The 14,838-nt window shown below is 41.9% G+C and overlaps 1 protein-coding gene across 4 annotated transcripts in view; it reads right to left on the bottom strand.

The window, feature by feature from the left end:
• Positions 1-14,838, bottom strand: part of ME1 (malic enzyme 1) — a 328,911-nt gene that overhangs the window by 218,768 nt on the left and 95,305 nt on the right. For all 4 annotated transcript variants that reach the window (XM_033939569.1, XM_033939568.1, XM_033939570.1 and 1 more), the window contains 2 exons: positions 9,223-9,356; positions 7,456-7,605 (listed from right to left, as the gene is read on the bottom strand). In XM_033939569.1, coding sequence (XP_033795460.1) covers positions 7,456-7,605; positions 9,223-9,356 — 284 coding nt within the window. The remainder of the gene's footprint in view (positions 1-7,455; positions 7,606-9,222; positions 9,357-14,838) is intronic.

The raw sequence follows: 14,838 nt of genomic DNA, 5'->3' as shown, positions 1-14,838 counted from the left end.
GCATCTTAGGGTTTTGTTAATACTTTTAGTTTGTGGTGAGTGACCAAGGCCAGGTGTTCTGGTAAGAATGAATGTTGAGAAACATACAATGTGCTTTGCGTAGTTTAATTTTGTAGTTAACCATTATGTATATTGTTAATAAGATTATACTGTGAGTATATATGAAAAATGAATGGAAAAAATTGTATTATAATTAGTACTATTATGGGGGCAGGGCCTGGGGCGGAGCTTGTGAGCCCCCCACAAACAAAAAAGTGTTCTTCTGCCAGGAACATCAGAGAAAAAGGAAGAAAAGCAGTGTGTCAAAGATAAGAGCCCTCTCACCCCTCCCCAGTGAAAAGTAGAACCCACAGAAGAAATGAGTGTGTGCGTAAATTCAGAAGTGGAGTTCACAGAATGAGACAGGCAGACAGAGGAGGTGCAGCCTGAGCTGAAGAGGAGCAGCTCTAAAAGAGACCTAGCCAGTGGGGGAGCTGCAGAAGCTAGAAAGCTAAATCAGAGACCTGCTCAGAACTACTTGTGTCTCAGCACTGAAGTGCTGAAGGGCAGTAAGCTATAGGTACTCAGCAACATGTGGAAAGAAAGGGCCGGATTCACTAACCTGCCCAATCGGGCTCCAACCTGGGCAGGTCCGACAAACTCACGAAAAAATATGCAGATGGGGTGATCGGAGGAACGCCCCTATCTGCCTGTATGGATCGCACATGTGCGATCCACACACATGCACAGACCATCTGTAGATGGTCTGCGTATGCCCATCAAAGCCGTAATCTTTTTTTTTTTTTTAACTTTTTTTTTTAGTAGTTTTTGAGCCCTGCGAGCCTGTGGTTTTAAGCCGCTTTAAACCCGCAGGTTAAAACCATGGATTAGCAAAAAGGGGAAGGGCAGCAGGACTTCGGGGCACAGAGCAGGAGATTCGGAGCAGGGCGGCAGGACTTCGGGGCAGAGAGCAGATTTGTGCTTGAGTTGGGGTAGAGAGCAGGATATGCAGTCGGAAACTACTGAATGACTGGTCCCCATCAGTTGCTTTTGGAGTAGAGGTCTGCACGGGAACGGGGATCGCGGGAATCCCCCCTAACCTATGGGACTCCCACGGGGACCCCCCTCTGGCCAACGGGACTCCCACAGGGATGGAAGGCTTTGGAAGCAGGGTTCGTCCATATAATATAATGGACACGTCAGCCTTAGTAAAAGAGAGGGTTTATAAGTTAATTACTTGAACAGAAAACAAAAAAAGGGTTCCACCAAAGAGATTCCACAAGGAAAACAGCAGCGCAAACACAAAAGAAGCTGTGGAATTGATGATCCTGTCAGAAGAAATTGCTGCTTTTTAAGGGGACGGGTGGGGACAGAGAGGATCCTGGCGGGATTTCTGTCCCCGCGCAACTCTCTATTTTGGAGTTGATCGGCCATCCCAGTCGGATCGGATTGATTGTGTTGTGAATCACTGCCTTCCCTACTTTTGAATGACCCTCCCCTCATTTGCATGCACAAATCAGAGGATGGTCGGCAGAGAGATAAGTGAATCGGGCCATGGTCGCTAAGGGGTTGCAAACCGATTGGTACACGATTGGTTTGCTTTGTGAATCTAGCCCAAAGGCTTTGAGAGAGCATGCAACAACCATATTTCCATTGAGAGGGAGCAACTGTGAGCTGCAAGTGGCAGCACAAGCTTTTGACTTCAGAAAAAGGGATTGTAAAGGCAATGCAGATTCAAGCAAGGGAAATACAGTACTTGTTGTGGGATGCTCAGCACATGTAAATCCTGCTAGTTTCAGGACAGCAGAGCTGCATCCAAGAGTGAAACCTAAGACTCCTAGTGTTAAGACCTATTGTAAGCACCTCCACAAAACAGCCAGTGTTTTGAACAGTGGTTCCCAACCCTGTCCTGGAGGACCACCAGCCAGTCAGGTTTTCAGGATAATCCTAATGAATATGCATGGAGCAGATGCATATTCATTAGGGCTATCCTGAAAATCCGAATGACTGGTGGTCCTCCAGGACAAGGTTGGGGACCACTGGTTAGAGTAATTGAGCACAGATACAGGGTTTTGGTGGGGGCATCTACATTCAAGGCTCTGATACCAAGGAGAGCCACTTATTCAGGGATTTGGCCACAGGGATCTGTGGAGGTGACTATATAACACAATAGTAAATTTTTTAAAAAGGGGGGGGGGGGGAAACAAAGTCAGCAGACATAAATCTTTTTCCCTAGATATTTTGTTGTTTTGTTTTCTTCATTTTGACTCTGTAACCTCTTATTGGGGATGTGTAGGTTTGCAGAACTGTTTGGCAAACTGTCAAAAATCTAATTTGTTCCTTGACTGTGAATCAAAATGAGATCAGTTCATATTTTATTGTCTGTTGTCTTGGCATAAATACAGTTTTTTGGGGGGAAGGGCTAAGCTTAAGGATTCTTGCACAGTGTTACTGTTAAAATTTAGGGTCTATGGGGGGAACAAAAGACTGCAAACACTGGGTCCAAGGTTGGAGAGGGAGAAAGACGAAGATGGTCTCCTGATGTTTAGCCCCTCCCTGGAACAGATATGCCTAGATGTATGATTGTTGCTTTGCTAACAGATACAAAGAGGTAGAGGGAAGGGGAAGGAGGAATAGGAACGGGAAGGCAGCCAAAGGTCATCTCAGTAATGACCCTAGTTTGGTGGTGCACTGTACTGTACCACTACTATGTGGCCAGCTTTAAAAACAAACAACAAAAAACACACACCACACACACACAAACCACAGCATTTGAATATCAACACTTGTATTTCTAATAAATTTGTCATCAAGGTCAAATTTGGACAGCAAAACTACTACAAAGACCATAGCCTAAAAGTATAATTAAATAACTAACAAACTGAAAGAAGCCAAGAGAGAGATACGTCTGGTGAAAGCACAGGCGGAAAAGCAAATGGCTAAAAATGTAAAAAAAGGGAGAAATATTTTTTCAAGATATATTAGTGAAAGGAGGAAGATGAAAAATGGAATTGCGAAACTAAAACAGGCTGGGAACCGATATGTGGAGTGATGAGGAAAAAGCAAATGTGCTAAACAAATACTTCTGTTCTGTGTTCACGGAAGAAAATCCTGGAGAAGGACCAAGATTGGCAAAGTTACACAAGAAAATGGAGTAAATTCTGCACCGTTCAGAGGAAAGTGTTTATGAACAACTTGAAAAACTGAAGGTGGACAAAGCAATGGGACCTGGGACCTGGCGGGTCCTATTAAAGACTTGTTGAACAAATCTCTGGAGACTGGAGTGGTTCCTGGGAATTGGAGAAAGGCGGATATGGTCCCTATTCACAAAAGTGGTCACAGAGATGAAGCGGGAAACTACAGGCCGGTAAGCTTCACCTCAGTTGTTGGAAAAATAATGGAAGTGTCGCTGAAAGAAAGGATAGTGAACTTCCTAGAATATAATGGATTACAGGATCCAAGGCAACATGGCCTTACTAAAGGTAAATCGTGCCAAAAGAACCTGATTAAATTTTTTTATTGGGTGACCAGAGAACTGGATCAAGGACATATGCTAGATGTCATTTACTTAGATTTCAGCAAAGCCTTTGACACGGTTCCTCATAGGAGGCTCTTGAAAAATTTGAAGGGCTGAAGTTAGGACCCAGAGTGGTGAACTGGATTAGAAACTGGTTGCTGGACAGACGCCAGAGGGTGGTGGTTAATGGAAGTAGCTCAGAGGAAGGAAGGGTGAGTAATGGAGTCTCTCAGGGTTCGGTGCTGGGGCCGATCCTGTTCAATATGTTTGTGAGTGACATTACAGAAGAGATAGAAGGAAAGGTTTGCCTTTTTTGCGGATGATACCAAGATTTGTAATAGAGTAAACACCGAGGAGGGAGTGGAAAACATGAAAAAGTTAGAGGAATGGTCTAATATCTGGTAACTAAAATTCAATGCAAAGAAACGCAGAGTAATGCACTAGGGGATTAATAATCAGAAGGAACCGTATGTGCAGGAAGATAAGAGGCTGATATGCATGGATGGGGAGAGGGACCTTGGAGTGATAGTGTCTGAAGATCGAAAGGTGAAAAAACAGTGTGACAAGATGGTGGCTGCTGCCAGAAGGATGCTGGGCTTATAAAGAGAGGCGTAACAAGTAGAAGAAAGAAGGTGTTGATGCCCCTGCGCAGGTCATTGGTGAAGCCCCACTTGGAGTATTGTATTCAGTTTTGGAGACCATATCTGGCAAAGGACATAAGATTTGAAGCAGTCCAAAGAGACCGGAAGCCCTGAATATGTATACCCTAGAGGAAAGGAGGGACAGGGGAGATATGATTCAGATGTTCAAGTATTTGAAAAGTATTAATGTAGAACAAAATGTTTTCCAGAGAAAGGAGAATGGTAAAACCAGAGGATATAATTTGAGGCTGAGGGGTGGTAGACTCAAGAGCAATGTAAGGAAATTCTTCTTTACGGAGAGGGAGGTGGATACCTGTAATGTGCTCCTGAAAGAGGTGGTGGAGAGGAAAACGGTGACAGAGTTCAAAAAAGCATGGGATGAACACAGAGGATCGAGAATCAAAAAATAATAGTAAATATTTAACAACTAAGGCCAGTATTGGGCAGACTTGCACAATCTGTATCTATATATGACCATTTGGTTGAGGATTGGCTGGGGAGGGCTTCAATGGCTGGGAAGGTGTAGATGGGCTAGAGTAAACTTTGACAGCGACTTCAGTAGTTGGAACCTAAGCACAGTACTGGGCAGAACTTTGGATTATTGCCCAGAAATTCCTAAGAAGAAGAAAAAAATTTTTTTTAATTGAATTAGGTTGGTCACACTGGATGGACCATTCGGGTCTTTTCCGCCGTCATCTACTATGTAAACAGGACAAAAAATATGGCCTTTATTAATGTAATGAATGTGTTCTGAGGCTTCTCCCAGAAGATCCCAGACAGATAAACTCATTGGATCTAGGGAGCTGCTTGGAAACGGGGAGGACGTGGATCCCACAAGTTCCCCTACCCACAGGGTTGCGGAGAAACTGCAGGGACCCCCCCCTCAGGGTCACAGGGGTTCCACGAAGTTACCGAGTTACCTACATAGTACACCTCCTTTTCCTGCCCTCCAGCCGCACTTGATCCCTTTTCAAAGCAGCATGCAGCACTCCTAGAACGCTGCCTGCAGCTGACCCAGAAGCCTTCCCTCTGATGTCAGAGCTGACATCAGAGGGAAGGCTCCCGGGTCAGCCATATGCAGTGTGCAGGAACTGCGGCCCTGCAAGAAATTGAGGCTGGAAGGCAGGAAGGAGGCAGCCAACCTGGATGGTTCTGGTACAGTCTTTCAGGAGGGGGGCATGAAGTAGTTCGGCCACAGAAAGGAGGGAGGGAGCGAGCATGCATTGGGCTAAGGAAGGGACAAACTTGGGACACAAGAGAGAGGGAGGGAGCACATTTGGACAAAGAAGGAAGGGAGGGGTATGAACTTAGGACATAGGATGGATTATATTATTTTCTTTGGAATGTTCCCAAAATAAAAAAAGCTTTGTTTCTCAGTCACTCAGGAATGACCCCCTACTAACAAGCTCTCTCTCAATTCAGGTTTGACCCCTCCAAAATGTCACTCATTGCACCTCCAGCTTGCCCTCTCCTTTATTTATTAATTTATTTACATAATTTATATTCCACTCTATCTAAATTCTAGGTGGATAACAAAATAAATATACACAATCAAGTAACAAGGGGGTTGATATTCAGCTAGCAGTGCTCAGCATTTTGCTGACCGCTACCAGTACTATGCCCGTAAAGTCAAGCCAGACCATGACTGGGCTTTGGCACTGAACTTTCAGGTTTGTGGAACCAGCTAAACACATCTGGTTAAGTGAGATATTTAGCACTTAACCAGCTATGAGTCACTGCTTAAACATAGGACTGGCTTTTATGTGGTCCTATTTATGCAGTTACCCTAGCCAGTTGATTGCTGAATATTAGCAATTAACCAGCCACATGACAACTCAAACACCAGAATGCTCCCAAAATAGCTGGTTCTGAGTAGAGAGCTGCATGGGAACGGGAATGGGGATGATAGGAATCCCGTGGAACTATCCCCTTTATAATCTTGGTCACTCTTCTTTGAACCTTTTCTAGCGCCGCTATATCTTTCTTGAAATAAGGAGACCAGAATTGAACGCAATACTCCAGATGAGGTCGCACCATGGAGCAATACATGAGCATTATAACATTCTTAGTCTTGTTAACCATCCCTTTTTTTAATAATTTCTAGCGGAGGGATGGGAGGGGGGGAATGTCCAGGAGATCCAGACGACAAGGAGATATCGGGGAGGTCAGGGGAAGGGGTGTTATTGATATTCGATGTCTGCGGCATTTGACACGATAAATCATACTTTGTTATTAAATATTAGTGTAAATCAAAAAGTAAAAGCAAAATATATTTAATGGCTTTAATAGAAATAGCTGTGAGCAATTGAACCCCCATGATCCCCATGCAAGATGACGCATTTGTTGTATCATTCAACTAACTTCTGCATTCCTGCAGAGAAGCTTTTCAGCTGCTCCCGAAGCCAGGTGAGCACCTTTATTTCATCATGATTTGTCTTTTGCTCTCTGGGTCACAGAGAACACCCATGTCTCATCACCAGTGACAGTTCTCTTCAGAAAACTCAGATCTTCTTCATACCATCTCAGGAACTGGGTCGCAACCTCCACACGCTGTTGCTTTTGCAGATTAGTAAGCTGTTTGGGAACCCATTGTGTGCAGACTTTCCTGAATCCCAAGTTATCATGCATTTTGGCAAAGCAGACCACAATAAACAAATCCAAAATAGTCTGCAGTACAGTGGGCACAAAGAAAAAACTGCAGATCAAAATGTACAAGATGCAGGCTATGTTTATTTGTACCAAATATTAATGCAGTTACTGATATCATCTTATTACAAACCAAGGGACCCAACACGGTCAATGTTTTGGAGAACACACCTTCTTCAGGGGTCCATGGTTGATAAGGTTTAAGATAAACCACAATAAGAATGGTATAAAACAAAAACCTGTGTAAATTAGATCGCAAGCCAACAGTGCAACACCAAAACTTTTGGTGTTGCACTGTTGGCTTGCGATCTAATTTATACCATTCTTACTGCGGTAAATGTATTTTTACAATGAGATAAAATTACAGCTCTATGCAGACTAAAACTTTACACTGGCTTTTATCAAACCGCAGTAGAGCTTTTCACCACGGGGCCATGATGTAAATGCTCCGATGCTCATAGGAAATGAATCAGCATTGAAGCATTTACTTCGCCAGCCCAAGGTAAAAAGCTCTACCACAGTTTGATAAAGGAGTCCATAGTTAATGCAACTTAATATCTCCCAGTTTTCATTGTTTGGAGTACATTCAACTATTTTTTTTTTTTTTTTATAAAGCAGTCTAGATTTAAAATAAAACCTACTGTTACTTTTATTTGAAGTATGTTTACATACCTTGGTCTTCGAAATGCTAGGCCATATTGTTGGCAAGCTAAACCCACAGTGGGAGTATAAACAATGGGCATGAACCTTTCAATATCAGACATCAGCACTTTATAGAAGAGCTTCTCATTTCGATCTTGAAGACCCATTAACAGAATATATCTGTGGAGAATTGAACACAACTTTGTAACAGTACCATCAAAACACAGATGTGCATGAAACTAGGGAAATCTACTCAAGAGGTTCAAAAGTGAATGTAATAAATGTTATTTCTCTGGTTTAAAATACAGATTTAGAGTATATTTGTGATAGTTTTCACAGCCATGCAAGCAAAAGGGAAAGCATTGCTCCTCACTTATAACATACAGTATGTTTATCATACAGCATGATTGATCAAGCGCACAAGTGGGTGATGTCATCTGATAGTATCAAGACCGAACAACTCTCCCAAACTCAAAACTCATATGAAGGCCCCCCATATCGCTGGACTTGGCAGTATTAGCTCCGATGGACAGCGGTGGCGTTGCTTTTTAGCCTGCATCAAGGGACTCGATGCTGAAGAGGCTTGCAACACTGGTTGGGAAAAGGATGGCTTCTTAGCTGGCTTCCCCGATGCTGGAATCTCATCTGATGCCGATGCAGCCTCAGAATATTTCCCGGTGTCCACAGCCAAATTGAAGATCAGATATGTTTTCTGTTATGGGCCCACAATGGTGGAACTCTCTGCCACAACATATTAAAAATGAAAAAGATCTTCTTTCTTTTAAAAAATCCTTAAAAACGCACCTTTTTAAAGATGCTTTTAATACTCAATATAAATATTTTTAATTTTTTATCTACCCCCGTTTCCTTCTGTTTTTTCCATATATGTTTTTCTCGATATAACAGATCGAACCTTTGCCCTTCTTCCCTCCCCAGTTCAAGTCTGTCTTGTCATAAATTTGATGTTAATGAATTTTTAATTTGTATCTTTATAATCTTATCCCTTTTTTACTTGTGTACATCGCTTTGTAAACAGATTCAGCAATACATCAAATATTAATAAACCTTGAACCTTGAGCTTCTCCTGTTGAATGAGACAAGTTTCTAACAAACGCTTCTGTAAGGTGGAACAGCGTAGGCAAGTGTCCAGTCAATGTTCAGGGCCTACACACTTCAAACACTAGCTATATGGGTCAGTTATGGAAATAGGCCGCTGGCACCGAAAGCACTTTTTACATCCCATCAACAGTTTCAACATGGATAGAAATATAGCGTTGGCAAAATTAAACTCAATTGTTAAAGTTAAGGAAACAATTGCAGGTCAAAGGCATGCTAACCGGACGAAGTCCAGAAAACACTCTTCTTCGCTCCATGGAGAACGAAGAACTGAGGTACTGTGAGCCTACATCGCGCAGTGCAGGTAGTCATGACGTTTAATACTTAAAGTGACAATTCACTTTTAACACTGTCCTTACCGGGCTTTGTAGATGACATCACCTACATATGTGAGAATATGCTGCCTGCTTGTCCTAGGATAAACTATATCGCAAAAGGAGCAAGAATAGACTCACCTTTAACAGGTCTGGAAAACTTCTTAGCTATACAGATAGTGGATGAATATCACTATAACCTGTATAGTTAGGAATTAACACCCACATTCCAGCCTAGCAGAATTACACATTTATGAGCTGCCAGTGAATATGTAAGATCTTTTCAATATTAATCCTACATATTTTTGTCTACAAGCAAAAAAAAAACCTATAGTAGTGATCTTGATTTTGAATGAGGACATTTTACCTGTCTAGATCATTCTTCTGCCTTTCATAGTTTCTCAAGACTCTTAGAACCTGAACATCTTGACTGAGGAAGCAAGGTGGCAATAATCCATGAATGCCCAACTGTAGTCTCTCTTCCAATGTAAAAGCCATGCCCTAGGTAAAAAATACCCCACATATTAATTTTACAATAATTGAAATATGGAAAAACTACTTGGATCATTTACACTAATTCAACACAGATGCAAATATCATAGTTCTATGAGGAATATCACTAAGAGAAATAACTGATTTTATATTTGGTGGTAATAAACATATACATGAACTTCTATCATGTACTGTTTAGAAAGATATAAGGAATCATAAAAAGGTTTCTGCATTTTTATTTTTTTTAAAAACTATTTATTAAATATCTCAAAAGCAAATTACATCACTTTTCCACATAATTACCCTGTTTTGCGATACATTTATCCCTATGTCCTACTAACTTCTTAATTCAATCAGAAAATAATGTTTTGGGTAGAGCTTGAAAATATGAAACTGCAGAAACATTTTGAAGAACCCTGGAACAAACATAAGGGCAGATAAAGGTCAAATGGCCAATCCAGTCTGCTCATCCGCAACATCTACTTTCTCCTATCATTTGAACATCTATCTTTTAAAAAAATAAGCCCATAATGTACAATTTGTCTAAATTATTTTCTAAAATGAAATATAAAGTATGAATGAACATGACAATATACCAAAATATAAATTTAGCACTTATTTCAACTCACTTTATTATTATTATGTACTATAGTAACATAGTAAATGACGGCAGATTAAAAACATAAAAATAGCAGACCAATGGTCCATCAAGCCCAGTAGCCCGTTCTCACAGTGGCCAATCCAGGTCCCTAGTACCTGGCCAAAACCTAAGGAGTAGCAACATTCCATGCAACTGATCCAGGGCAACATTTCCATCAGGAAATTTCCTAACCATTCTTAAAACCAGCTACGCTATCTGCTCTTACCATAACCTCTAGCGTTAGAGTTTAACTATTCTCTGAGTGAAAAAATATTTAATCCTATTGGTTTTAAATGTATTTCCCTGTAACTTCATCAAGTATCTCCTAGTCTTTGTAATTTTTGGAGTGAAAAATCGATCTACTTGTACCTGTTCTACTCCACTCAGGATTTTGTAGACTTCAATCATATCTCCCCTTCACCATCTCTTTTTCAAGCTGAAGAGCCCTAACCTTTTTAGTCTTTCCTCATATGAGAGGAGTTCCATCCTCTTTATCATCTTGGTCGCTCTTCTTTGAACCTTTTCTAATGCTGCTATATCTTTCTTGAGATAAGGAGACCAGAAATGAAAACAATACTCCAGATGAGGTTGCAACATGGAGCAATACAGGGGCATTATAGCATTCTTAGTCTTGTTAACTATCCCTTTTTTAATAATTCCTAGCATCTTGTTTGCTTTTTTGGCCGCTGCCACACATTGGGTGGAAGGTTTTATCGTATTGTCTACAATGACACCCAGATACTTTTCTTGGGTGCTAACCCCCAAGGTGGACCCTAGCATCTGGTAACTATGATTCGTGTTGTTCTTCCCAATGTGCATCACTTTACATTAACTTTCATCTGCCACTTGTACGCCAAGTCTTCCAATTTCCTAAGGTCTGCCTGCAATTTTTCACATTCCGCATGCGTTTTAACAACTTTGAACAGTTTAATGTCTTCTATAAAATGTAATCACCTCACTCATCGTTCCAATTTCCAGATCATTTATAAATAAGTTAATTAGCACCGTTCCTAGTACAGACTGGTGCTGCCCGATTCACAATTCGAATCGATTCACCGATTCAAATCAGGTGAATCGATTTGATTCAATATAAAAAAAAAATAAATAATAAATTGGCCTCCCGATTCAATGGCTGACCCTTTCCCCGTGCCTTCCTAAAGCAGGAGCTGCAGCACTGCCTCTTGCTGGCCATCCTCTGCTGCTCCTGCTTGAGGGGGGAGGGTCGGTCAGAAAGGCCTCCCCCAGCTTTCCCGCTTTTACCTCCTTTATGCTAATAGGGCAGCTTGCAGGCTCGCTGGTGTTATAGTGATCCCTGCAGCTACCCGTGGTCCTCAGTGGCACGTTCTTTCTGCTACGTCCTGCCCCTGCTCTGACGTTAGGGGCAGGATCACAGCAGAGAGAACGTGCTGTTGAAGACCATGGGCAGCTGCAGGGATTGCTATAAAACCAGCGAGCCTGCAAGCTGCCCTATTAGCATTAAGGAGGTTAGAGCGCAGAAGGTGCAGGCTGCGGGGGGAGCAGGCGTTCGTTCGCGGCGGGGGGGAAGGAGAAAATGTGCCTTCACGGCGGGGGGAGCAGGCCTTCACGCGGGGAGGAAGATAGAAAGTGCCTTCCTGGGGGGAACAGGCCTTCAGGGCAGGGAGGCAGGCCTGTGCAGAGGGAGGAGGAGGAAGGAGTAAAAGAGGGGAGGGGAGATGCCAGACCTGGGGTGAAGTAAAGGGAAGAGAGAGACCAAAAAGAGGGGGAGGAAAGCAGAGGAGAAGTGCTGGACTAATGGAGAGAGGGAGAGAGAAATGCAAGACCACAAGGGGAAGGGTACAAGAGGGACAGATACTGCTCCAAAGTAGGTGGGCAAGGTGCAGGAGCGATAGTAGGAGAAAGCCTGTATCTTGGGAAGGGGATACAGGAGGTAAGGAAGAGAGAAAGAAGAAGCTGGATATGGGGAGAGATAAGATGCTCGGCATGGAGGGAGCATAGGAACAGGGACACAGAAGAGAGATGCTGGATGAAAGGGTAGATGAGAAAAGGAGAGATGGTGGATCTGTGGCTGGTGGGGTCCATCGTTGCAACTGCGGGGGGATGGAAATGAAAAAAAGGAAAGATGCCACACCTCCGGGGGAGGAAAGGGAAACAGAAGGGGAGGACAGAGATAGAAGATGAATGGTTAGCACGGAGAAAGAAGAAAGAAGGAGAGCCTGATCAGAAGACAACCAGACCAACATGGGACCAACAAGATTTGAAAAATGACCAGACAAAAAGGTAGGAAAAATAATTTTATTTTCTGTTTTGTGATTACAATATGTCAGATTTGAAATGTGTATCCTTCCAGAGCTGGTGTTGGACCACAAACATGAGCTAAGATTTAATAGATAGAGGAAAAGTATTTTGTTTGTTTACTTTGTTTACACCACAGGACCAGTGTGGGTAGGAGAGGGCAAAGAGGGTGAAGAGACTCTAAAATAAACCCACCCAATTGGGCAGGAAAATCAAATCAAATCATCGATTCAATAGGCTGAATCAAATCGAAATTTTGTTTCCTGAATCGGGCAGCACTAGTACAGATCCCTGCAGCTCTCAACTGTTTACTTTCCTCATTGAGAAAAATGACCATTTAACCCTACCCTCTGTTTTCTATCCGATAACCAATTCCTAATCCACAACTGAACTTTGCCACCTATCTCATGACTTTCATTTTCTCAGGAACCTCTCGTGATGAACTTTATCAAAAGCTTTCTGAAAATAAATTTTGTATAATTGTCAGTTTATTGATACACTTATTGTAAGATGTAAAAATGAATAAAGATGGGGGGGAAAAAAAAGCTTTCTGAAAATAAAGATACACTACATCAAATGGCTCACCTTTATTCACGCCTTCAAAGAAGTCAAGCAAATTGGTGAGGCAAGATCTCCCTTGGCTGAACCCATGCTAACTCCGTCTCATATCATGTTTGCCTTCATGTTCCACAATTTTATTTTTTCTAATTGTTTCTGCCATTTTGCCCAGCACTGAAGTCATGCTTACCATGATTTCCCGAATCTCCCCTGGAAACCTTTTAAAAAAATTGGCTTAATGTTGGCCACCTTCCAATCTTCAGATACTACAGATAATTTTAGCGACCGGCTACTGATCACTAATAGCAGGTCAGTACCCTGGGATGTATACCATCTGGTCCAGGCAATTTATCACTTTAACTTGTCGATTTGGCTTAGTACATCTTCTAGATTCACCGAAATGTCTTTTAGTTCCTACGCATCATCACCCTTGTATACCATTTCCAGTTCAGGTAGATCTCTTATATCTTCTTCCGTAAAGTTGTAAACAAAGAATTCATTCCGTCTCTGTTATGGCCTTATCCTCCCTGAGTGCCCCTTTTGCTCCTTGATCATCCAACAGTCCCATGGATTCCTTCACAGGTTTTCTGCTTCTGATGTACCAAAAAAAAAAAAATTGTTGAGTTTTTGCCTCTTTTGCAAGTTTCTCTTCATAGTCTTTCTTAGCTTTCTTTATCAATGTTTTGCATTTAGCTTTCCAATGCTTGTGTCTCTTCTTATTTTCTTCATTCAGATTCTTTTTCCATTCTTAAAGGATGTTGTTATGGCTCTTTCACTTCACCTTTTAACCATGATGGCTCTCGTTTCCTCTTTTTTCCACCTTTGTTAATACATGCCTGGTTTACAGTCCTAATCTTTGCAGCTGATCCTTTTAGCTTCTATTTAATCATTTTCCTCATTTTATCATAGTCACCCTTTCGAAAATTAAATGCCTCTACAATAGATTTCTTTTACGATGTCACTCCTGGCATCAGCTCAAATTTGATCATGTTATGATCACTGTTTCCCAGCGGACCCAATACAGTTAACTCCTGTACTATGCCTTACACTCCATTAAGGACCAAATCTATAATAGCTCTCCTTCTTGTCGGTTCCCGGACCAGATGCCCCAAGAAGCAGTCATTTATGACATCCAGGAATTTTACCTCCCTAGCACTTCCCATTATAACATTTAACCATTCAATGTTGGAGTAATTGAAATCACCCATTATTATACTGTGCCCAATTCTCCAGCTTTCCTAATCTCTGAAAACTTTTCTTCATATGTCTGCTCATTTTGTCCTGAGGGTAGTATAACCCTACCTTTATATTCCTTCCCTTCTAACCATATGGATTCCCCTCTTTAACATATAGCGCGCGCGCGCACACCCACCCACCAATTTGATCTATTCTATCCTTGCGATATAATTTATACCCAGGTAAATACAGTGTCCCATTGATATCCTCCTTCCACCAGGTCTCTGAGACGCCTATTATATCTACCTCATCATTCAGTGCTATATACTCTAACTCTCCTATTTTACTTTTTAGGATTCTAGCATTTGTACAGACACTTCAAATTGTGGTTTTTCCTTGAAACTATAGGCTGCTGAGAAGACAGGGAAAATCTGAGTCTTTTAATCTGCCTTCCTCTTAAATCCTCCTGGCTTTTTCACTATTATTGGAACCTCTCTAATGGGACTCACTAAAAATCCTGTTTCAAAAGTATCCTCCAAGGATATCTCACACCAAACCATCCGCTCCTGGGCAACTGTCAGCTTCCCCCCACATCTCAGTTTAAAAGCTGCTCTATCTCCTTTTTAAACGTTATCGCTAGCAGCCTGGTTCCATCCCAGTTAAGGTGGAGTCCATCCTTTCGGAACAAGCTCCCCCTATCCCAGAAGATTGCCCAGTTGCTAACAAATCTAAATCCCTCATCCCTGTACCATCATCTTAACTACTTATTGAGACTTTGGAGCTCTGCCTGTCTTTTGGGTCCTATGCGTGAAACTGGGAGCATTTCTGAAAATGCTATCCTGG

This window comes from Geotrypetes seraphini, chromosome 3, assembly GCF_902459505.1.
Source record: "Geotrypetes seraphini chromosome 3, aGeoSer1.1, whole genome shotgun sequence".
NCBI classification, from domain to species: Eukaryota; Metazoa; Chordata; class Amphibia; order Gymnophiona; family Dermophiidae; genus Geotrypetes; species Geotrypetes seraphini.
This window is presented reverse-complemented; position numbering and strand designations above follow the sequence as displayed.